The sequence below is a fragment of the Bacillus rossius genome, chromosome 1 (assembly GCF_032445375.1).
Source record: "Bacillus rossius redtenbacheri isolate Brsri chromosome 1, Brsri_v3, whole genome shotgun sequence".
In the NCBI taxonomy this organism is placed as follows: Eukaryota; Metazoa; Arthropoda; class Insecta; order Phasmatodea; family Bacillidae; genus Bacillus; species Bacillus rossius.
The window spans coordinates 221,401,868-221,428,071 of record NC_086330.1 but is presented as its reverse complement, the minus strand read 5'-3'; the positions used below and the strand labels follow the sequence as shown (position 1 = coordinate 221,428,071).

At 38.8% G+C, this 26,204-nt stretch overlaps 1 protein-coding gene across 3 annotated transcripts in view; it reads right to left on the bottom strand.

The window, feature by feature from the left end:
- Positions 1-26,204, bottom strand: part of LOC134527313 (unconventional myosin-IXAa) — a 651,966-nt gene that overhangs the window by 441,504 nt on the left and 184,258 nt on the right. For all 3 annotated transcript variants that reach the window (XM_063359870.1, XM_063359869.1, XM_063359871.1), the window contains exons 4-5: positions 18,679-18,850; positions 3,850-4,022 (exon numbers count right to left, since the gene is read on the bottom strand). In XM_063359870.1, the coding sequence (XP_063215940.1) occupies positions 3,850-4,022; positions 18,679-18,850 (345 nt within the window). The remainder of the gene's footprint in view (positions 1-3,849; positions 4,023-18,678; positions 18,851-26,204) is intronic.

Here is a 26,204-nt window from a genome sequence, read left to right as displayed (position 1 = left end):
ATATTTAATTTTTTTTGCATCATCCTAGATCGTACCAAGGACCTTAGTCGATCTAATTATTCAGTATATTGATCGGAAATTTATTTAATGATTTCTGAACTTTTTCCCGGATCTAGCATTAAAATTACACATTCCCAATATGGTGGTCTTGATGTCTGATAGGATGGTGGTCGTAGAGGATTTAGAGTCTCTTTACGAATGTTGAACAAGGTTTATTTAAATTATTTTTTTTACATAAGATTAAACATTATTGCAACGATAGGGTATCGAACCGAGGACGGGAATCGATAGAATCAATATGTAAATTAATGAGTGATTTATTTAATGAATTTTGGAACGTTTCCCGAATTTCTAGCTAAATAATTACGGATTTCCAAGATGGCGGCCAAATGACAAGATGGCGGGTGTCACAGTAATAAATGATTACTGCACTCTAGCGGATACGAATTAAACTAACATGTCATCGGCGCAGCTATCCGACGATACAATGATGATGGCTTCCAGCATCGAAGACAAGATGGCGGACACGTCATACTAGATGATGATAAAAAGTGGTGGGAGTCAGTCTGCCAGCACCCACCACGAGGGAAGGATCGGTCGTCATTTTTATTTTTTTGCACTCGTCGGGTTCGAACCGAGGACTCCGAGCTCCGTGTCGAAAAAGTATGCTTTTTAAATATTTTTATTAAATTTTTATTATTTGAATTTTTTTCATAAATTTTAATTTTTTTTATTGAAATCGGATAATAAATAAAAAAGTTAAAGATGGCGACCGTAACGAAAATTGAAACGGTGACGACATATTCCAAGATGGTGGTCATGGTATCCTTATTCCTAGAAATGGCTTTACTGAGGCTTGAGTTAAGGATGCTTAAGCCAGTTTTAGGAATTTTCAGCCGCTGGGATTTTTAAGGACTAAAAACCGGTAATTTTTCCCTCGAAACGGGGAATTTTTCCCTCGAAAAGAGAAATTTTTAATTTGTGGAATTTTTTGAGATTTTTTGGCGGAACTTTTTTCCACAGAAATGGAAATTTTGGCGATTTTGAGGAATTTTGGGCAAATTTTGCCCAATTTTGGCGGATTTTGGCGATTTTTGAGGATCAAATTCAAGGTCAAGGTCAAAGGTCAAGGTCACAACCATCCAAGATGGCCGCCGTGAAGCCATTTATGGACGTGACGTCAGAGATGTGGCTCGGCACCACGCACCACCGCCTGGCGCCTGTCCCCGGACCGGCCAATATATACTACTTTTGCTTAAATTAAATTTGTTTGCCTTGGCCAGGGATACAACCAAGGACAGGAATCAATCTGTATATTGATTGCGAATTTTTTTTTATGAATTTGGGAATTTTTCCCAAATTTCTAGCTAAATAATTGGAGTATCCAAGATGGTGCGCAAATTTCAAGATGGCGGGTGCCACAGTAATAATAAATGATTGCTGCACTCTAGCGGGTAAAAATTAAACTACATGACGTCAATGCACTTTAGGAGCTGAAAATAAATTGGTGGTCTCTAGCAGACTAAAACAACATGGCGGACGTGACGCATACCAGCGGATTATATATACCTTGGTATTGGTGGTGGGATGTTTGCCTGCAGGTGGCTTCCGTGGAGGGAGGATATATTGTCTTTTTTTTTTTTCACTCTTACCGGGTTCGAACCGAGGACTTCAAGACCTAAGTGCATCTTTCAATAGTATTTTGTAATATTTTAATTAATAAAAATTTTATAATTTTTTTAAAAAAATTTCCAAATTTCTAGCATAAGTATTGCGGTTTTCGAAGATGGTGGCCGTAACGTAAAGTGCAACGATCTAGAATCCTATATGGTGGGCGTAACGAAAACTGTAACGATGACATCGTACTCAACCAAGATGGCGGGCGTAACGAAACTTGCAACATTTATAGAATCCAAGATGGCGACCGTAACGATTTGTGCAACGTTGATTCTTAAGTAATATTTTATTAATATTTAAATAATTAATTTTTTTGAACAATTTAATTTTTTTAAATTGAAATCGGATAATAAATAAAGATTTTTAAGATGGTGGCCGTAATGGAAATTGCAACGGTGACGTATTAACCCTAGAGTACGTCAGAGGCTTATCGGTGTCTTAAAACATGGATGCTTAAGCCTCTTTTAAAATTTTGAGGTTTTTCGAAATCTGAATTTTTGAATTTTTGAGGAAGAAAACGATCATTTTGCCGCGAAAAAGAGAAGTTTTTAGAAATTTTGATTAAATTTTGGTAGTCATTTTTGAGAAATTTTGAGTAATTTTGAGTCCATTATGACTACCGTGACGTCAGAGCAATTGGTCATTGACCCGGCTCCAGCTCCACAACCCTGAACCCTGGCGCCGGACCGTCCAATAAATATTACTGCTCAAATTTATTTTTTATTTCACCAGACATTCTCGCAAATCGAAGGTAATTATTTTTTTGTGCGTTTTTTAGGGAAAATATAAATATTACTGTTAACTATTATAATTTATACACGAAATATAGTTTTCATTTTTTAATAATTTAATAGATTATGCAAAGATTTATATTTTTATATAATAAATATTTGTTTCATTTGTTGGCTTTTTCTAACAAGTGAAATTATAAATTTTAGAAATGCGTTCGGGAAACCATTTGTTGGTGATGTGTGTGTATATGTATGTATATATATGTATATGTATATATATATATATATATATATATATATATATGTGTGTGTGTGTGTGTGTATCCATAAACACAGAATTGATAATTTTATTTCCCAGAAGAAAAAAAAATCTCTATATTATGTTTCAATAGTTGAATCAATGTTATTATAATTTGTTATTAACTCTTCTAACTTGTTCAAACAAACAAATTTAATGCCCAAATAGGTTATTAATGTGGACATATTTTAGCATTTGATTAACAAACTGGTCAAAATATCTTTGCTATGTTTTTGAATGTGTGTGTAATATTAAGATTCAATTGATTCAGCATATAATCTAACTTAATTTTATTATTTAACTGGCCTTTAATCTTACTTTTTTCGGTTAAATTTAAAAAAAATCATAGTTTCAATTTAATATGTAGTAGTTCTTTTTTGCAGACTAAAAAAATTACAGTTTTAGGAAATAAACCCATCATAAAAAGGTTCAAGCGATTTGAATTAATTTTTCTAGAATATTTAGAAAGGTATATTTGTAATAGCCCACTAATTATATGATTGAAAAGGTATTCTCATTCTTAGATATTGCATTTTTTATCGCGCTGCGTAAGTAAAAAAAAAATTAAGTACATGTAAAAAGTAAAAATAGTTGGTCTTTAATGGTTCTGATTTGTTTTAAAAAATAAATATATAATAAAGATAGCCACATAAACAAGTGTTAAATGGTTACTTATGATTTGTCGCAAAAGAAATCTAATGCACCCAAAGTGTCCTTTTATTTGCACATTTTTTAATCATTGAAAAAACATAGTGAAATGGTTGTCGTTACAATCATATTATTCGATTTATCTCAAGCTTTAACAATAGATGTTATTTTCATGTATTGTTTTTGTCGAGGAATATCAACTGATACAATGCGGTCATTTTCTGTCGGCCTATTTTCGAATAAGTAGTTAAACGACCTAATTGGGCGAGAAAAGTTTAACTCTAGGTATCTAGCTAGAGTGCTTTTATTTAAATATAATTCTTTTTTAAACTCGCTTAACTTCAGCGTAGCTGAAACTATTGTCTGTGGTGAAATAATAAGCTCTCCCAGATTATAAACAAACCTTTCTTAAATTTGGTATGGTTGCTATGGAAATTATGTCAGTCATGTACTGTTTGAGCACGAAGGCTAATACAAGAGAGAAATAATACGTACTATTCGACTAGATTCTGAATTGGAGGTAGTTTTCGCGCTGCCCAGGGAGCGGAGAACGGTGAAGGCTGCGGCAAGATGCTTGAAGGCATCGGTCTCCGCACCTCCGCCCGCCACATCGAACAGTTGGCGTAGTAACAGCATGGACGCGTACGTCTTTCCGGAGCCACTGGTACCTGCCATCAACACAAGTTACCGTGCACTCTTGGTTACAGGTTATATATATAATTATATATATATATATATATATATTTCAAATAATATCACTTGTTTCAACAACCCAGTAGGTAATGGAATAGTGTTGAAGTGTAGTGTCCAGCATCTTGGATGACCTTGACTTTTGTCATCGACATTTAAATATAACTCATCTGAAAAGTGATATCCCGGTAACTTTTGCACCTAAAAACCAAACAAAAATATTTATTAAAATTTTATGATAATCTAACATATTCTAAACATATATTAAATACAAAATATATTAAGATTTTAAAAAATACATCATGGACTTCGGAGTCTTCGTTTCGATCCCTGGTGAATATTCTTGAAAAAAATGTTTACATATCCTTACCCTCAATATCTTCCCGGTAACTAACTCCACCACTTATACAAATACACATATTACTCCCACCAGTGTAACATCATAGCAGTCAAATTAGGTTAAGGCATTAAGCATTTTCTTAGTCAGTCTTTAATGCTGTACAGATTGCCTTGTTGGCACCATTCCCATTAGTTCGCTGATTTCAGGCACAGGAACATAGATATTTAACAGATAATCTTCCGAATTACTCTCTGTGATGAATACCTTGATAAGACATGGACGACGACATCAATGAATACAGCTGCAGTAAGGCTTTAACTCGGTGTTCGTTGAGACAGAATCTATGCTGCATAGATGCATTGTTTTCGGGTGCAGGAAGACTGTCATAGCAACGGTGACGAGACGTATTTGTCGTGTCCTTAGACGTTTATAAGCCTGTGAAGATACATCGCAGATCGAAACAGGTTCCAAGTCTTTTCCGGAAAAGTTTGGTGCACATGCAGACGAAGCGACTACTTCTTCGATGCGGACGGTCTTTTGTCATGTGTGATAGACAGCACTCACATAAGATTTAGATGGATGAAACGAAAATATATTCTTGGAGTCCGAAGGACAACTGAAGGTAAGAACTATTGAGAAGAAATAAACATACAAACGGACCGTGTGGTCCAGACAAGTTTACTCGCACTCAGAGAACCATTTCCCCAATAGTTACGAGTTGCACCAGGCACACATCCATTCGTGTTCAATCTTTTTGCATAAATGATGTTGCTCCTCATTCAATGAAATAGGTTCGCGCAGGAAAAAAACAACTCTTCATCGGCATACTTGTCTACTATTTCCGCTGCTCTGTCACAAAACACGATCAGTCATTTCTTCTTGTCGACTTCTAACATGTAAATAATGCAGAGTGGATTCTGCAGTAGTGAACAATTAATTATACTTTACACTTGGTGGTACATAATTTGTACGTTGTCCCATTTCAGGCCATAATGATATTTTGATACCCAGTCGTTGGTCCTCGTGCTTTTTTTTACATGCTTTATATTAGCTTCACCTGTATGTTTGTCTGTCCGTCTGTAACTCTTTCGACTAAGTTTTCTTTTCTTGCAAAGCACATACTTTTACCAGTTTCAATTGTTCCTTCCTCTGTGCTAGCCTTTCAGCTTGCTTAACTATTTTTTTTTTATTTTTTTTTTTACATGCTTTATATTAGCTTCACCTGTATGTTTATTTGTCTGTCCGTCTGTAACTCTTTCGACTAAGAGTGAGTGGCTCATCACTGTAAAATGTCCCACCAATTTCATTACGTTCGTTAGCCGAGCGGTCTAAGGCGCGCGACTTCTGTGACGTCAGCTTTCGGATTCAGCGATCGTGGGTTCTACTCCCAGCCACGCCGGAAAAAAAACATGTATTTTTTTCCCGGTAAATTCTAAGATTATATCCATACATCTAACTGTAAATGATTCGGAGAGACTTTACCATTTCTTTGTGACGTTGCAACTCCAAATAGTTATCTCAGATGGTAATAGGTAGTGTCGGTAACTCATTTCCCTATGATAATTATACATAAATATAGTTTAAAAAACTAAAAAAAAAAACATGCTTTTAAAGAATATCAAACTAAAAAGTTAAACATAAATATAGTTTAAAAAACTAAAAAAAACATGCTTTTAAAGAATATCAAACTAAAAAGTTAAAAATAAATATAGTTTAAAAAACTAAAGAAACATGCTTTTAAAGATTATCAAACTAAAAAGTAAAAAATAATTTTAAAATTTAATTTATGACAATAGTATATAAGCAATACTAGTATAAATGAGAAAAAAGCATGGGGCGCTTAATATACAAAAAATATGGCACAAAGCGCCTCAAGCTTTTTTCTCATTTATACTAGTATTGCTTATATACTATTGTCATAAATTAAATTTTAAAATTATTTTTTACTTTTTAGTTTGATAATCTTTAAAAGCATGTTTCTTTAGTTTTTTAAACTATATTTATTTTTACATCGAGTCGTTTGCAAGTATACGGATGTTGGTAGGTGCGTGTTGAATTCCTGCCGTCGTCTTTGTAGGATCTGCTTGAGCCCGAATCTATTTTGACTCTGGAAACCCTTCAGGTTACAATACATCATGACTTGAGCAATGCTAGGTGACAACTAAATTAAATACGCACACACGCCAGTAATTTTGAGAGAATTATCACATACTTACCTCGGCAGTTGTACGATGCAAGTTGATTAAGATATATCAGCCAGAAGGAATAAGCATTTGCATTAATATTTTCACTACAATATATCTCAATTATACAGTTGATTATATTTGGCTTTATTCTATTTTCCTGTTTGTAAACATCAAACACAATTACAAAAGCTTTGTTCAGAAACTCTCTGAACTTGGTTTGGAGACTGTTTTATGGCCATAGTATACTTGCTGGAACTCGGCACATATTTTATATACGAGAACAATTCCTTTATTCTTATGTCATACTCATGCCAGGTATGGGTAGCTTTCACTGTTTAAAATATATATATTTTTTACTTAATGTATATTTGGCAGGTACTGAACACCGAGTGCATCACTGCTACTTTGAGTTGCCTTCCAGTCTGAGGCCTAACGATAATGTTTCTTGTTTTTTCTGTAGAAAATCTTGAATTAAATATCCAGGTGTTACGTTGGCTTTAAGGCAAGCCAGGATACTTTTCGAGGCCCCAGAATGGGAATGGGACATCCACATTCTTGCCTTTTCTACATTTTTCAACATCTTAATACGTTCGGCAGTGCTGACTTGGACATGAAGCAGCATACACTAAATATGTTGTAGTATTAGTGAACATCTTGCAAATTATCTGCAACAGCGACTATAACAATTGATGTGCAATTTGGCCATAAGTAAGGTCTTGCGCCTTTTTTACCAATGGTAATAGCTTCCATACTGGTATTGTGTATTCGTGCTTACTCTAAATGTGTTCGTATTTTGAGATATTATTTCTATTAAATGATTATATGAGAATTCGAGCAGCATGGATAAAGGGGTGTATACTTTGAACTTTCCTTCGGCATAAATATGATTCCTGTATTCATTATCTAGGCTCCATTTAGCCATCTTTGAAGCAGACACTTCAATTGGTGTGAGCGAGGAGTAGTTTTTCATCGTGGATGTTATGTCCACATCTCTTGTCTGGTCTACCTCGACACCACTGAGTACATATGTTATGTGACCAATAAGATGCAGAATACCATTGCAGGAGATTTATGTAGTGGTCTGGTGGCCCCCATCTGCCTTTTTCAAAATTTATCTTATACTTAAAAATGACAACCAAAAAAATTTGAAGATATCTTGCGATTAAACTGCAATGTACAATCAGATGGTAGTGTGTATGTTTGAAGCAACAAAGGTTGGTACTCGTAAAGTTCTACTTTTGTGATGATGGCATAAAAACTTACCAGGTCTTCCATTTGGAGGATTTTATCTTTCGTTTTATTTATCAGTTACCTATACTGAGAATAAACTTTAATTTGTCATGTGTTAATGCACTGAAGCAGAATCTGGTGTAACAGTTATATTTTGCATAACAATACAATTTATTTTAAAATAGTCGGGTCTCACGTATTTTATGCTCATCGCTTCAAGTGGAGATATAATGATATTACTTTATTTCTATAATTCACCCATCGTCCTCTCTGGTCCACGATTCTGACGACAACTTCGTGTGCGCTCTTCACAACGACTTGGACGTAAATTATATTTTGCAGCCCTTCAACTAAATTTATTACCTTGAGAAACCATTGGTAAAAACTTATGTAGCATGTTATTAAGTCGTCCATTGAAATATGCTTCACTTGCCAAATTAAAATGTATTCTTATAAAATTCACAAACAAAATGTTTACTGGTCGTGCAGATTCGTAAATTTTCCCTGCAGCATAGATATTAGGTACGAATCCCAAAACCGAACTTATGGTCCCTGTTTTCGAGAAGTCAACATTTTCGCTGCAGGTATGAATTAGATTTCCACCTATTTGAAGTTCTATATTTGGTAGCAATGTTTCCTTGATGTGCTTTGCAATATTTCAATTGCGTAAGAACCAACAAGTTACTGTATTTCTTGAGCCGTTCCATCACTTTTCAGTAAGCATATATTATAGTTATCTTCAGCAATATTCGGTATGGCATTATAGTTTTAAAATTAACCAGCCCAATGCTCCATTCTCCTTCCAATTATAGAGGTTGGAAATGGACTTCCCACAGCTCCAAAATATCGCATGTCAAGGTAATGGCCAGTTGCCCCATCCAGGTATTCGATCCGTGATTCAATAATCTTCGCCCAAGAATGACCTCACGATCATTCCTCTGGATGTTGCGCCAACATATTCTGGGACTAAACGATCTTCACTCGGCGGCAACAGGCAACAGAAAGGCCAAAGAAATGTTAGGTGCATTTCTATAGGTAGATTGGAATGTTATAAAGTAGCTACAATCGAGTGTGCCATGACAAGAAAATGGTTGATGTTGTCGCCACAAGATAACAGCTGAAGTTTCTACTGCTTCGACTCTTTTGATTTAGAGTTACAACTGAAGAACACATACCGGTATTTAAAAGCTTTAGATAAACAAACGATCTAAAAATATGATTAGGTTTCGCAATAAAAAATCACCTCTATTTAATATGAATGGAAGTGAAACAAAGTAAAAGGCCTTATTAAAGCAATAAAATAATGTACATTAAAAACACTTAAAATACATTAAAGCTATTATATGTGGAATGAGACTATAATGCTAGAAAAAACATGATTTTTTGTAAACATTTATTTTATGATTTACCCATTTTCCATTTTTTTTTGGCAGATTACAAAAATAACCTCCATAAAGTCCACACAAGTTCCGGAAATGCCTGCTTGCACCTAGTCGATCCGAGATCATTGGCCATGAACGTAATTGATGAAAGGTTCAATTCAAGTTCTCAATGATGTTGGTTCGATGCTACGATGCTCAAAGCACAATGGGGCAACAGAGAATGTTTTCGAACCATGATCAAACCAGTTAATAATTATAATGGTGCAACTGGCAATTTGTGTTAAAGACTGAGCATTCTCGACAGTACTTTGACCTTTTATTTATTTAGAACAAGAAATTTTAAGCTCAACAGATCACAATTTTTTTTGTTAGGTACGCAACTGTTTGGTTTAGTAACTTAAAAATAAGTTGTCCTAAGATGTTGAAGTAAAAAAACTTTGACATTGACTTTGATCTACAAACTTGACGACCTTGGCTTCTGACCTTGAATTCAGTCGCCATCTTGTATTCAGACATCTTAACATCAAGTGCCACATTACCCAAACATTGCACATTTCGTTACGGTAAAACATTCCGCGATTTTGGATTCTCATGTCAGGTCTGCCATCTTAGATAATGACATCACATACACTATTTTTAGATTTTTACATAATGACTGGTATCCTGTTTTCGTGTGCTGGAGGCTTCCACCTTAGATCTCATCGCCATTTTGGTTTTTTGTTCTGCTGGTGGTCGCCACCTTGGATGATACCATCTTTGTTTCTGCAGTTAATTCCTAAAGAGATCCAGCATCACTATGTCCCATGCGCCTTAGGTCAATTTTTTGTATCAATGTTGTTAGGGCCCTTATCGATATATCAAATTATATTTTTATACAAAATATATTGGAAGTTCGAACCATGACAGCTCTAACCTCTGAGAAATTTGCCAGACCGAGAATTAAATAAGTTATATAAAAAAATAACACACATATTCGGAATTGTTTTTTTTTTTACTTAAAGGAATAACAGCATAACCTGTTGGAGGCTAAACCACCATTTTTTCAGTACTTGCAATCAGGAGCACTAGTGTCATGTAGTACACATGTCGTTTGCTGGAGGGTGCTGCTGCTACCACCATGTTTTACAATATTCGATACCAGGAACACTAGTGTCGCATAGCACACACGAGAAATCATTACTGCTATAATAATTTGATATTTACCACCTAGAGTATAAGTATTTACTATCTTGGCATCCGCCATCTTTTCGACCGTCTTGACCACCATCTTGAAAATATGTAATTATTAACCTAAAAATTCGGAACAAATTCCCATATTCATTAAAAAAATCTCTACTATTAATGAAATTATTGTTTCGATCGATTTTAGTGCTAGGTTATATTATTCGTCGATGCATAAATTTAAATTATGTAAAAAATTATTTAGATAAAATTACCATAAGATTAATTGTTTGAGAAATAAAAGTACACATTTCAACAAAAAAATGTATTATATAATTTTTTAAAAGTACAAAAAAAAATTCTAGCATTCGTCGAGTTCTACAGTCTTCCTTAAGTGCGGAGCGAGTCCTTTGCATGCCTTGGCATGTGTTTTCAGGGCATTTCCACATGATAGTCGATTAACCAAGCATGTCCAGTCAGTGGCCACACACGACTAATGTTGGCAACGCACTTCCAGTTGGTGGCCAGGTATGTATATTCAGTGGCCAGACACGTAATCGGGGACCAGGCTCATTCAGTTTGTGGCCAGGCATATCCAGTCAGCGGCTTGGCAAAACCAGTTGTTGGCTACACACTTCCAGTCAGTGGCCAGGCACATCCAGTCTGCTCCAGCCACGTCAGATGTATCAAGCTGGTTGGCTAAACGCAACTAGTCGGTTGGCTAAGCATGTCAATTTTGGTGATCAGGCACATAATCAGTAGCCAAGAGGTGCAATTTTTTAATAGTTGGAATAACTTTCAAACAGGCCATGTACAATATCAGGTGTGTAGATCGTGTGACCCCGAAACAAGAGGCCTTCTTCGTCGATACTAATTATACATTTAAACAAAAAATTATATCAATCAGACAAGAAAAGAGTCTTCGATTTGCAAGACCAACAGTATGAACAGAATCTATTAATTAAAATATAGCAATTAATGAAGCATGTTTTATGTATGCTTACTGTAGGACCAATAACCCCTGAAACATGTTTTATGATTACTTCTAGAACAAGAGGTTTTGATCCATTAAATATTCACTTGGCTAAGTACAATTAACGTAAAGAACTTACATTTACATGACTATTCAACTTGATGTAATATCGCCAATATAAGATAGGATATGGAAGCATCAGGCTGCAACTACTCAAGTGTTCTACCTGCTTCAATTTCTCCAAATGGCTACAATAGCTCTGACTGCTCTAATTGCTCCAACTGCATTTTGTTAGAAATGCTTAAAATGCCTCCAACTGCACCAATTTATCTAACTGGCTCCAACTGCTCATATTTTTCCAACTGTAATTGGCTCCAACTGCTCAAATTGCTAAAACTGCTCCAATTGCTACATTGACATTGAGTTAGGGGTGTGTCATAGCACATACATCAATTAGCAAATACAGCCATAACGTAAAGGACGCATTTATAAGGGATGGATAATATCTTAAAACGTTTACTGCTACAAGCTACGAGACTACATGGGTAAATGGCTACGAGGCTACAAGGCTGCATGTCCACTAGGCTACGAACCTTCAAAGCAACAAGGTTCCAACTGCTCCGACGGTTTTAGCTCCAACTGCTCCAACTGTTTTTGTCTCCAACTGCTCTAGCTATCTTTGACTCCAACTGTATTTTATTCCAACTGCTCCAACTGTCTTTTGCTACAACTGTTTGAACGACATCTTGGCTACATCTGGTCCGACGACATTTTGGCTACAAATGATCCAACGACATATTGGCTGTAACTGCTCCACTTGCCTTTTGGATACATCTAGCTACGAAATTTGGCTACAAGACTACGGCGTCATGAGACTGCAAAAATAGAAGGCTATGAGACTTATTGGTTACAAGGGTACGATGTATAATGCTATGAGGCTACATGGCTACAACTGGCTACAATTGATCCAACAAGTAGCGAAAGTTTATTTATCCCATGCAACAAAACGATACTATTCCATCAAAGAGATACATTCTTATCAGTAGGATACGATCCCATCAAAGATACACTTTCTCATCAGTAGGGATACGATCTCATCAGTAGCCACAATGTATCCCTCAAATGTATACATTATCATCAGTAAGATACAATTCAATCAGTAGGTGATAAGATCCCATCAAAGGGATACGATCCCATCAGGAGTACAGAATACCATTAGTAGGATACCATCCCATCAGCAGGGATACGATACCATCATTATATCAATTGCTGATTTTTTTATGTTTTTTTTTTAATTTTTCCCTAATTTATAAATTAATAATTATACTTTTTAAGATTACAGTAAAGATGACCGACATGATGGTGGATGCCCCGGTAATAAATACTACAAGTTCACTCTAGTGAGTAAATTTAAATAAATATGGCTGCAATGCACTCTAGCAGTCAAAGTGTGTACTATGTGAAACTAGCGCTCCTAGTAGCAAGTACTTAAACAAGATGGCGGCTGTGATGTCATAATTCAAGATGGCGGCCTCCAGCAGACGAAAACAAAATGGCGGACATGATGTCATTCTATCTATTGTAACATCTGACTTGGTAGTATGGTAGTGGGTCTCCATGGAGAAGGCCCTATCACCATTTTTTGGCTATCACCATGTTCTAACCCAAGTCAACATGACAAGTGCGATTTTTATCAAAATTTCAATAAAATTATATATAATTTTTTGATCATTTAAAATACTGTCCCGAATTATTTAGATGATAATTATGGATTGTCAAGATGGCGGCTGTGACATCCTAATTACAAAATGACAGACATGAGGTCATCCAAAATGTCCATCGAAATCAATGTAAAGGTCAAAAGGTCCCCTAAATGGTGAATGGTGAATTTAAGCTTCTTTGGGGACATTTTAATCCTTTGACTTTTGTGGGGGGAGTAAAATGAGAAATTTTTCGTCAGAAAGGAAAAAAAAATTCCAGTTGTTTGCGAATATTTGCCAATTTTAAGCTTGTTTTGAGTTATTTTTGGCAATTTTTGGCCGTCATGGCATCACTCTTAAAGATGGCGGACATCGCTACCGACACCACGCACTGGCACCAGGTGCAGGATAGGCTAATTCATGCTAAAATATGTTGTTTGAAAATTGTTTTTGGTTTACTAACAACTAACAGTATAATTTTAATTTAAAGAATTTTTTGTGACGAATCACAAGAAGCTACCATTTGGGATTTATGAGTACGTTATCTGTCCAACGTTTACGACGGTAAAATTTTGTTATGTTACTAAGCATGGTCGACTCTACTTCTGTACCAAAATCCAACTTCCGACAAATTTTCGAGAGATTTAAAGCCATGGTTTCCTGGAAGCGAGACCAAGCGACTGCAGGACATTCTCACCCGTGTTCATACCGCTCTAATGATATAATTGATTATGCTAGGCTCTAAGAAATATATTATCTTTAAACTGAAGAAACATTCAACCATTTTCAGAGATATAGTGATTTATACGTGTGTTTAAACAGTTTGTGAATGCTTTCCGTAAATAATAAGTAAGAAAAAATTATTTCCTAAATTTGTTTATTTATATTACATATTAGCAGCATTTAAAACGTTTTCAATATAACCTTTATAATAGTGTTTCTATATTATATCAAAAGGTTTTACTAAGAGTGAATTTTAATAATTGAGTTTATGACTTGCATTTGTGTGGAATGTTGCAAGATGCAATCATTATAACTTTACAATACGTTTTCTGAGTGAGTGACTCCCAAAGTATACGGTAGTAAGTTTATGGTATACTATAAAGCAAGCATTACAATTTTTATTTATATAAGTAAGGATTCTCTTAGAAATAATATGATTCATTAATTAAAATTTATTTCATATAAAATCATTTCGGCAATTAATGTGTAACTCATGAACTATTTTAATGCAGAAATTTTATTTACAAAATATATATTTACGTTGTGGGGCCAGCTGATCAAAGCATTGGTAAATAAAATAAAAAAACATGAATAACATCGTTAGAATTTTCTTAATTAAATTTTTTTAATATAATTCTCAATTATTCTAAATAATTATGATAGAGGAGTTTTCCTTGGCTTCTGGATTGTAGCCCCGTCGAAGGTGAATATATCACTCATGTTTCGTCGACTTGGCTGTCGCTATCATTAGCAGTGGCGTAGCCAGGATTTGTGTATGGGGGGTGTTCAGAAGCATGGCTCCCCGCCCTCCTGTATTAAAGCGGGGGGTCCGGGGGTCCTCCCCCGGGAAAATTTGGATTTTCAGGTGTAAAATAGCGCTAATTTAGCAGTTTTCTGTACTTAAATTTAAATATTGTAATGGTAAAATTTTTATTAATTTTAATATGAAATTTGTTTGAGTGATGAATAAGAAATTAATTAAAAACTTGGTGCTAAGGGGGGGGGGGGGTTGACCCCCTAACCCCCCCACCCCCCTGGCTACGCCCCTGATCATTAGAGAGCAGTTACTGAGGTTAAAGCAATTTTTTTCCTAACCTAACTAAAACTAAGTTTATTTAGGAGGGGTCCTGGTAAGGGAATGTGCCTTAATCATTCAGGATATCAACCTTGTAGGAGGGGTAGCGTGCATCGTGTGCTAGGAGGGGATTGGCCTGCCATGGCAGCGATTGGCGACATGGCTAACCCCTCTCACTGACTATTGTAGACTAAAACTAGATAAGTTGGGCCCAGTATAATCCTGCCTAGATACAAGGAAAACCCTGTGTGCTTTCATGCGGGGTGCAAAATTCATGCATTTTGTAAGCATGTTGGTTACGGTAAACAGAGGAATGGCTCAGGAAGAACAGCGGGACAGAGTTGAAAGCAGCTACTAAGCAAAAGAGAGGGCACTTGGACATTTGTTTCTGGGCAGCACTGGATTTTAGGGGGCGACTTTTGTCGTTTCCCTCCAGGCTGCCAGCCAGCGCATGTACTTAATAGAAGAGGAAAGATGTTAAAAATTAGAGCTACACTGGGTCATAACACGGCTGCCATTCACGAAACGCTGCAGCGGGAAAGGGACCTAAAAATTAAATTAAATTAAAGGTAAAGATAACTTAAATTAATGTGAACTGCCAGTGGCAGCATACCTGTGTTAATTGCGCTAAAACATTTTGTAATTATACTGGGCGCACACTGCCCACTTCTAAGCCGAAGCGTAGGGCATATTTTTGCCACCAGTCCGCAAGGGCTGGTTGTGGACTGACACGGGCTCCGCGCGTGGCGACACATCCAGGGCCGTCGGGCGACTTAGTGGCTCGGGGAGTCCAAATAGTTTTGTTTGGGAGGGGTCGCGCTCGGAGCGTGTTGTGATTGGCCGGCTGAAACTGCTCAGTCAATCACGCGGCAATACGTCGGAAGGTGTGCCAGAAGGGATTTCATGTCTTTGTATTTTTGTTTCACGCCTGGGTCATAATTCCCAAGAGAGAAAATACGCGGGTTTAAAATATTTACACATTTATCGTAAAAAATGTGTGCTGTTCGAATACAGAAGTCTTGCAAATTTTCTGAATCAGTATCATGATGCAACACTACTCTGGACAGTACACTGGGGCGTCTGTAGCTATTCGAAAACATTTATTCTGAATTCGCTGCAGTTTCATTAAGTGTGTTTTGGCTGTAGTGGCCCAGACAGGGGCTGCATACGTAATTATCGGACGTATGATAATTACGTATGTAATTATCATGTGCCTATAGCAGTAGGCCGTTTTTGACTGTGCCACCACATCGCCTGCTCATGACTAGTTACAGAGAGCACATTTTAACCTGAGGCTGTGATCGCTTGGCGTCTATATGATACGCCAGAACAAATTTCTGTCAATGTGGACGCCTAGGTATTTCACTACGTCTTTGTGTGGGATATATTCGTCAAACAAACGTAGTGTGTGGCCTGTTATAGACAGGCGGGAGATTTTTGCGTGTAAACGCAATAGCTCCTGACTCAGTTGTGTTTACTTTAATTCGTTCAGTCGTACACCACAGTTCAAAATCAGTGATTGCAACTTGTAGTCTGTAAGTGGCTAGCTGAAGATTGTGGGATCTGCTGTACAGAACTGTATCGTCTGCATGGCAGCCAAGCTTCTAAACCCATGCGATGCGCGGGGCGCAGCATGTCGCTTGCATACATGTTGAAGAGAACAGGGCCTAAGAGCTGCCTTGCGGCACGCCTGCTCTAATTTACTTTTGGTCAGACAGCCCCTTCAGTTGATACTCTGAAGGTTCTATCTGTCAGGTAGGACACGACTAGTTTAGCATGGCAGTCTGGAAATACTGTTTGGAAGAGTTTGTACATAAGCCCCACATGAAATATTCTGTCGAAGGCTAAAAATGTTGAAACTACGTAATCCTGTACGTTGTACGAAAAACTATCACTTTTAGCTTCCTTGCACTGGGTGGAAAAAATATTAAGCCTGAACATTTCGTTTATGCATTCAGTTAAACACTCTAAACCATTGTTAGGGAGCTTTTTGAGAACCACAGACTGTATGCTGTCATTCCCAGGGGCTTTTCGCAGCTTAATTTTCTTGACAGCTCACTTAATTTCCTGTGCCTGTGTTAGTATTGGTTCTGAAGCAGTGGGTCGGCGGAATTTTACGTGCACCTCGAATAGATTTCCGTTGTGAATTGCTTGTTTGGTTGGAAGGTAGTTTCTAAGACTCAGTGAAAGCTTGTGCCTTATCGTGGGGCTGAAAAACTAATCCACTGTTAGTTTGAAGGGGCGGAATTTTATCTGATTTATTCAAAAATCGTTTCGTCAAAGTCCAGGCACTTCCATCCTGAGTTTTGAGTCGAGCGATTTTTGCTTCCCACTGGCTGCTTCGCCATTGTGTGATTTCGTTCGAGATAACCGACTCTAATTCATTTATTCGACTTTCAAGTGCTTCGTGCGTCACCAGTGTATTCGCGGCAGAGTATTTTTTTTTTGTGATAATGGATCGCGGATGTATGCTGGCAGTTAGTCATTTACTAAACTAACCTGTTTTTCTGAGATGCACTGGTTTATGCCGTCCTGGATTTTCGCAGTGAAATCTGTTATAGCTAATTCTAAATGTTCACTATGTTCGATGTTAAATTCGTTCGTGTCCTGTAGGTTAGTGATTAGATGGTTTTTAAAACTCTGCCAGTCTGCGTTATTGTAATTTCTAATTTTACGAGCCGGGTTGGAGTCCGAGTTCGCACCATCGAAAACTAGAAGGACAGGGGAATGGTCGGAGGACATGTCGTGTACAACCTCGAGTTCGAATCCTGTTTTGACACGCTTGTCAATGACGATATCTAAGATATATGGTCGGGTATTCAGCCTGCCTGGGTCTTGTGTGGGCTCTGAGGGAGCATGGACATGGTAGTTTTGTTCAGTTGGTGGCTGTAAAGGAGCCTACAGGTCCACTCTAAATGCTTGGCGCTAATGTCACATACAGCCAGAAAGCTCGGCGCTGCTCCATACAGTGCGTCTAAGTCGGCTGCTGAGGAACTTGCTCGGTGGGGTGAACATAGAAATTAATTTAATTTGTTGCTAGTTGATGGTCAGATTTAAGACAACCGCTTCTAAGTGGAGCTGGCATGCAAAGTGCTTGCTTGATACTGTTGTGAACTGCCGGAGCTACTCCTCCAGTTCTATTTTTTTTGTCGCGCTTATAAATTACATAATTTATAATTGTGATTTGGTTGGCAGGCTGCAAGTATGTTTCGTTTATAGCCGCGATTTTAATACTATATTTTTCCAAGTAGTGTATAAATCACGATAGTTTATTTTTAATACCGCATGCCTTCCGGAATAGTATGGGGGAGGGTTATCTTGAAACTACTACTGGCCGGGGTTGTGTCGCAGCCATGAAGGCTGTCGCAAGCTCCACGGCAGTTCATGGTCGCACGGGTGTGGACGGGTTCAGCCACATGACCATCAATTGGCAAAGAGGGCCGATGGCATTTTTTGGTTGAACAATAAAATAAAAAAAAAAATACAAATAAATCCTACAGTTAACTATAAACATTTCATTCCAAAGTTTGATAATACATCCAAAATATAATACCAAACAGAAAAAAAAACTAATTAATTTGAACTGAAAATAACTTTTAGATTTGTAGTTTGATTAAGCAAATCCAGAAAATCTGGGGCAAAATAAAAAAGTAACAACTCAAATGACAAAAATAATTTTGTAATAGTTAAACTAGAAGCTAAAACAAATAGTTTTAAGGTCTACAAAACATCAAATGTTCCTTTGAAAAAACAGACCGAATACTAAAAACAATTCAAAAACTTAAATGGCAGAAACAAAACACATATAAACGAAAGATAACATTAAACTCATGTAAAATGTTTAAATATAAAGAAAAAAATTACCTGAGAGAATTATAGCCTGTGGGTAGCCAGTCTCCGACTGCTGCCTCACCGCCTCCTGCACTACTTTAAGCAGCTTAGGGCTAAGGGCAACCCCGCGGGTACTGGTAAGAGTCAGCGGGTTGCCAACATCACGGTATGAGTTCACGGACAGCAAAATGGGGCCCACGTTTGTCTGCAACAAAATACACATACTTAGCTGCCTCGAGCTGAGGGCGACCATAAGGGTGCTGCAAAAGGTCAACCGGGTGCCAACATTAATGTAAAAGTTCACAGAAACAAGATGTGTCCCACATTTGTCTGCAACAAAGCACACATATTTAAGGATATTGGGACTGAAGATGACCCCAAGAATGACGGTAAGAGTCAGCAGGTTTCCAACATCATGTTATTGGTTCACAGACAACCAGATGGGTCCCACATTGGCCTGCAACAAAGCACACATGGTTAAGTGGCTTGGGACGAGTTCTGGTAAGAGTCAGGAGGTACCAATATAACAGTATGAGTTCACAACATCCTAATTGGTCACATTATTGACTGCATCAATGCACAAATACTTAAGCAGCTTGTGGTTCGGACGACACTATGGGTACTGTTAAGAGTCAACTGCTTACCAATATCACCATATGGGTTCAGAGACAGCAAGATGCATCTAATGTTTATCTGCAAAAACACACCTACTTAAGTCGCTTGGGGCTTACGATTACACCAAAGGTGCTGAAGAGAGTCAGATGTTTTCCAACTTCACTGTAGGTTTACAGACAGCCAGATATATGTCCCACATTAGTCTGCATAAAAACCTACATAACTATGAAGCTTGGGCTGAAAATGACCCCACACAATTGCCGGTGCATCAGCCTGTTTCTAACTACACGGTATGACTCACAGGCATCAAGATGGTTCCCCTATTTTACAGATAGCAGGATTGTTCCCACATCTGTCTACACTAAAGCTCATATTGTTAAGTAGCTTCGGAGCTAAAAGTGATCCAGCAAGTGCAAGTAAGTCATCCGTTTACTAAAATCATATCATGGGCTCACAGACACTAAAAAGGGTCCTACATTTGTACCAATTGAACAAACATTGTTAATTAGTTTGGGTCTGAGGGTTTTCCCACTGGTGCTAGTCAGAGTCAATGGGTTGTCAACATTACATTACAAATTGGCCATCAGCAAGATATCTCATACAGTTGACTGTAACAAAGCACACATATGTAAGCAGCTTGAAGCTGAGAGTGACACCAAGATTGCTGGTGACAGCAGGTTGCCAAGAAAACTTAATTTGTTTATGGACAGCAAGATGGGTGTACATTTAGTTAAGAATGTACTTAAGAAGCTTGGAGCTAAGAGAGAGACGAAAAGCACTGATGTGTTAGCCATTTGCTAAACTGCATAATAAGTTCACTATTAAAATTGGTTATCTATATAGATATTATTTTTACAGTATACATGACTTACAGTATTGTTACAAGCACAAGCAGGGCCACGACGCGCGCCGGGTTCGGTGCTGGCTGGCGGTCCCGCACAGTCACTGACATCATGCGCCATCCATTGAAGTTAGACATGCCACGCATGCCTGCGCGGATTACAAAGGTCATCGCTACCCCCACCTTCTCCTCCCCGCATCACACGCGGCGCCTGCCCCGGCGCCGGACAGCCTGTGGGAATTCCGCGGGCCATCGCGTGAGCTGCCGAAACCCGTCTCGACGCTTCGGGCGTCAAAAGAGCGCGAGATGATGTGACTCGTTATCCCGGGCCGTCGCGTGAGCTAAAAATGCCCTTCTCGATGCTTCGGGCGTCGGGTCGGCACAGGATGACGCGACTGGCCCAGCCGCGCTCGTCACGTCTATAAGGGGCGCCAGGGTCTATATTAGCCTGGACACCGGCCTCCTCGACAGTTGCTCGGGAGTTGGAGTGTGGCTCGGCGAAGGGATGTGCGACGGCGACGACGGAGTACGACGAGAGTACGGCGACGGAGGTCCACGAGGAGTGCTGCGGCAAGAGAGTTGCGCGAGAGGTGTGGTGTGTAAGGACTTGAGATACTGAGTGCGAGTAATTGATCAGTAGGCATTTTAAGTAAGATTATATGAGTGTTGTAGATATTAGCCGTCAGTAAAACTGTGCAAAAAAATTAATAATTGAGCTATCCCTATACGAACCCAGTTCTTGCCACTCAACGATTATTTAAATCGTAACATTTTGGTATCAGAAGTGGGATAGCCCTAATTAAATAATTTACAAATAATTCATAGTGTTGAATAATAATAACAAATTAGAATTTAGATTTTCGGTGTTAAAATTAGTGTTAGGAACTAAGTTAGTTGTGAGTGTAGGAGTCTAAAAAATTAGTGTTAGTGTTTAGTAGTGGGTTAGGTTAGCCCATAGGAGAAATTACAGTGTAGTCACAAGACAGTAGTGTTAGGCTTGTGGTGTATGTTGACAAGGAAGATGGCCGACGACGACCTTAAAAACGTAATGGTTTCTTGGCCAAAATTAAGAAAAAAATAAAGAGTGAAATAAAGAACTGCCAAGAAGAGATGAAAAATAAAATTGACAATATTCAAGAAGAGGTGAAGAGCCAATAAGTAAATACCAAGAAGAGATGAAGAATGAAATAAGGAGTGAAATGAAGAACTGCCCAAAAAAAATGAAGAATGCTATGAAGACCGAGATCGAAGACATGAAGAAAAACCAAGAGGTGATGAAGAGGGGTCAGGAAGATATGCGTAATGAACTCGGGGCTGCTCAAAAATAATTAAAGAAGAAAATGGATAAAACCCTTATTCAGTTCGAAGGGAAAGAGCAGTGTTTGGAGCAGAATATTGTAGAACAAGAGCAACAGCCAGCCGAACATGAAAAAATGGTGGCACAACAGCTAGCTCAGCTCAAGCAGACCACCGAACAGGGTGTAGCAGCTGTAACTGAAGAGTGCCGACGGATGATCAAGGAAGCTACAGCGGCTACGAAAAGGAGCAGTTATTCTGGATATGTGAAAGTGTAAGGCGCAACTGGCAACCCAAAATTCAAGCCACCCACCTTTGATAGCCTATCGTCATGGGCTGTCTACTGGCGACAGTTAGAGGCAGCTGCTTAAGTGAATAACTGGGACGAGTAAGAAAAGGATATGACACTCGTATTGGCTCTACGAGAATCTCCACTAGAGCTGCTGCAAACCATACCAGTTACATCGCAGAAATAATATGGAGTATTGGTGGAGGCCCTTGAGCTGAGGTATGGCGACCGACACGTCATGGGCAAGGTGTATAGAACAGCCTTGAAGACACAGAAACCCTCCAAGTGGCTCGTGCACCTCTCCTTCCCAGAAGCACCAACACAGTTACACCAGCAACTAGCCACTAGTGTATTATAGACGTGCTCAGAGATTCGGATGTTCAGCAAACTCTTCGTTTATCCCGACACAATAAAAGTTGCGAGGCCTTGGTCCATGCCCTAGAAATTAAGACAGCATGCAGTGCCTCAAAGAAACACAAGCATTAGGACAAGGAGAACTGGGCTGGAACCCTACGATGCAGCAAATGCTAGAAACACCACTAATGAAGTAGGTATTTTCAGGGCATTGTAGAAGCTGCTGAATGATACTCCAGGTAACCACAACAGGAGAGCAGGAGGACGCCCGCGGTGCTTCGTCTGCAATGAACCAGGACACATCCAGTGGAACCGACCTACATGTAGGAAGACAACACAACAGGAAGAGAAACAGAAGGCAACAGGGAAACGAGCCATAGCTGGTCTGAGGTGGTGCATGCCTGCTCTACAGGAAATGGTAGCCCCTAGGGTTTTTCCTGTATATGTAATTCGTAGAGGCCATGACAGATCGTTACTTAATGGATGGATCAATGGGATACAGTGTTTACTTAATGTTGACACAAAGGCATCTGCATCCATAATCTGCACAGACATTGTAAGTAGAGATAAGCTGAAGAGAACACCCATCCCATATAGACTCAAATCAGCCACCGGAGGCACTTCACCTATGCATGGACAGCTGGATTTCGAGGTAAGGATTAGAACTTGGAGATTATCACAGACCTTTCTTGTTGCTAGTATCACCGATACGGTAATATTAGGAGTGGACATCATGGATTGATAAGCATTTGTTATTGACATGGAAGGACATACTGTGTATTAAAATGAAGAGGTGGCCTTGTTTACCCCCGACCAATTAGAAGTTCCTGTAATGCAAGTTGTAGTTAGCGAATCTGTTTCTATTCCAGCAAACCATGAGCAGATAATAGCAGCTAGGATTGTGGGAAACCCTAGGGGCAACATGAGTTACCTGATAGAGCCAGACATGAAGTCAGGGTTGAAGACACTCCTGGTCTCTCGAAGTATTGCAAGGGTTGGCGAGGTTGTACCATTCAGGGTGGCCAACCTTGACTCTAGAACCAGGGTTCGTAAACCAGAAGACCCAATAGCTAGCTGCGAACCAGTCTCTTGGGTAGGGCAATGTGAGTCCTTACCTATTATATGGGATGTGCAAACACTAAAACCAAATCTAGAGCATCTACTAAAGCGATGCCAATATAATCTAACAGATGTGGAAATATAAAAAGTCACAGCTTTCTGGTATACAACCAGGATGTGTTTACCTTAGGGGATACTGACTTTGGGAATTCAAGCCTAGTCTATCATCGCATCAACACAGGTGATGCAGAGCCGATCCGATAGGCCACGCGATGACCACACAATGTACGCACTGGACACGCAATGTACACGCAATAACAACGCAATTATTAGACAATGTACACACCAACTCACAATGCATGCAATGGAAAACCAATGTACACACAATGACCTCGCAATGTACACAATGGACTCGTGTACACACAATGACTACGCATGTACACACCAAACATGCAATGTACGCACTGGAGACGCAGTGAACATGCAATGACACTGCAATGTACATGCAATGATCATGCAATGTGCACGCAATGACAATTCAATGTACACACAGTGACCATGCAATGAGTATGCATTGTATGCTATGTACATGCAATGCCCACGCAATGCATACACAGGACACGCATTTAACGAAAAGGACGCACATTTGGGTAGTTTACTTTTAGGAGTCTTAAGCAGTTTTTAGGAATTTCGAAGACATTGCTATTTTTGAGGACTAAAAGGGGGATTTTTTTCTCACAAAACGGGGATTGTACTCTCAAAATAGAGAAATGTTTTGGAATTTTGAGTCATTTTGAGTCATTTTTGAAGAATTTAGAGGAAAATGTGACACCAAAAATGACATTATACAAGATGGTGGTCATAACTAGGCACCTCTGTCTGGTGCCTGCGCACGGACCGGCTTTTATATACTACTTAATGTGTTTGACTTGCCAACCTGTTAGTAATGGCTGGATTCTGGGCTTTCAAGGGAATGGTTTTAATTTAATCAACCTACTTGTCAATTAAATAAAGAGGGAGAACATTTCAGCTACCTAAACAATTCTCTGCTTCGTAGTGCACATGTCTGGTAATTGAAGTATTCTAAGGACGAATTAATAGAATGGTACAAGCAAAAGGCATGTGCTTGTCCACCATTGTGGTGCTAAAGGAATTGTTCTCTAGTCAACAGTTGATCATCGGTTATCTCAAAACTTGAAACTTGATACATCATTATGGGGAAAGTTATGCCTTAGGTATCAAAATCTAGGTAAGGGTTATGATATGATTAAGAACGGCTTACGTTTCTAGCTGCCAGCCTCACACTTGCCTTAAAATCATAAAAGAAACATGTCTCATTGTCACTAGCAATGTTTACACAAGCTTTATGGTAAACAAAAATTTCAGGCAAGTTTGTATACGTAGCTCTCACCGCAAATGCTTTGTAAGCAGACAAATGTATATCCAAGTAGTTTACGCAACTGATCATCCACTTAGAACCACGCAGAGCAAACTCTCTCAACTGCTCAATAAGCACAGGAACAAATGTGGAACTGAAAATTTCTGCAGGGTCCTCACTTATCAAAATGGTGGTCGGTTTGAAGGCGAAATATAAAGTATCACCGATACACCCATTATAAAAATCCCCCTTAACAAACTTCGCAGAGAGAGAGAGAGAGAGAGAGAGAGAGAGAGAGAGAGAGTCTACTAAATTTTGAAAAGGTTGAGAACAGCACCAACTACTGTCAGAAATGTTTCATGCACCGGGAGAGGTAAAGATTAACATTGGGATCACCTTCAGCAATTGTTCAATATTCTAGAATCAACCAATTTATCCAAGAATCCAGAATATGATGTCACAGCTTCCAGGAAAATCAAATAAGGAGACAGCGATGAATCATCCACCGACATCAATGAATCATTAGATGATTTATTATAGCCAGAAATCAAAGGTTTGCTTTGGTAAAATTTTGCATACTTGATGTGAGATGGACCAGATACAATTTTTAAAAAAATGAAAAAAACATGGACATGCTCTACAAGTTGGAACCTGAACAGAGAAAGAGAAAATATATTTTTGATTGTATGTGGACAGGTTGGAAAATATATTAAGAGTGAAAGCAAAAGTGACATATGCTACATTTTGTTACAAAGAAGATTAATATATCTGTGTATTTACAGGTTAAAACCAGAATATTAACAGTGAAAGCAAATATACTGTTGCGATTTTAATAATCGTTGAGTGGGAAGAACTGGGTTCGTATGGGGGTACCCAAATAATTAATTTTTTTGCACAGTTTTATTGACTGTTAATATCTGCAACACTCATACATAATCTTACTCAAAATGCCTACTGATCAATTACTCGCACTCAGTATCTCAAGTCCTTAAACACCGTACACTTCGCTGGACCGCACCCCACGCGCAAATCTCTCACCTCAGCACTCCTCGTAGACCTCCGTCGCTGAACTCTCGTCGTACTCCATCGCCACCATCACACTCGCTGAGCCACTGCATTGTCCGCGTCGCATTACCCTTCGCCGAGCCACACTCCAACTTGTATCGAGCATTAGTCGCGGAGGCCGGCGTCCAGGCTTATAGAGACCCTGGTGCCCCTTCTAGAAGTGACGAGCGTGGCAAGGGGCCAGACGCGTCTTCCTGCGCCGACCCGAAGCCCGAAGCATCGAGAAGGGCATTGTTAGCTCACGCGACGACCCGCGGAATTCCTACAGGCTGTCCGGTGCCGGAACAGGCGCACGGTGAGAGGAGAGGAAAAAAAGGGGTAGCGATGAACCTTCTAATCCGCACAAGCATGCGTGGCATGTCTTACTGCAATGGGTGGCGCATGACATCATGACCGTGCGGGGCCGCCAACCAGCACCAAACCTGGCGCGCATCGCGGCTCTTCTTGAACTTGTAACACTGACTCCTCCTTAAACCTGTTCGTCCCGAACAGTTAACAGGTTTGATATCAAGGTGGTTGGGGTTTCTCTTAATTATTTGTTCTAAGGTAATATCTAGACTAGGATTAATGTATTCATTGTAGACAGTCCATTAGAATAAAGTTGTTGTTGAATCTTCACTGGTCTTTGATTCCCCATTAGATCCACTGTAGGAACAAGAGGG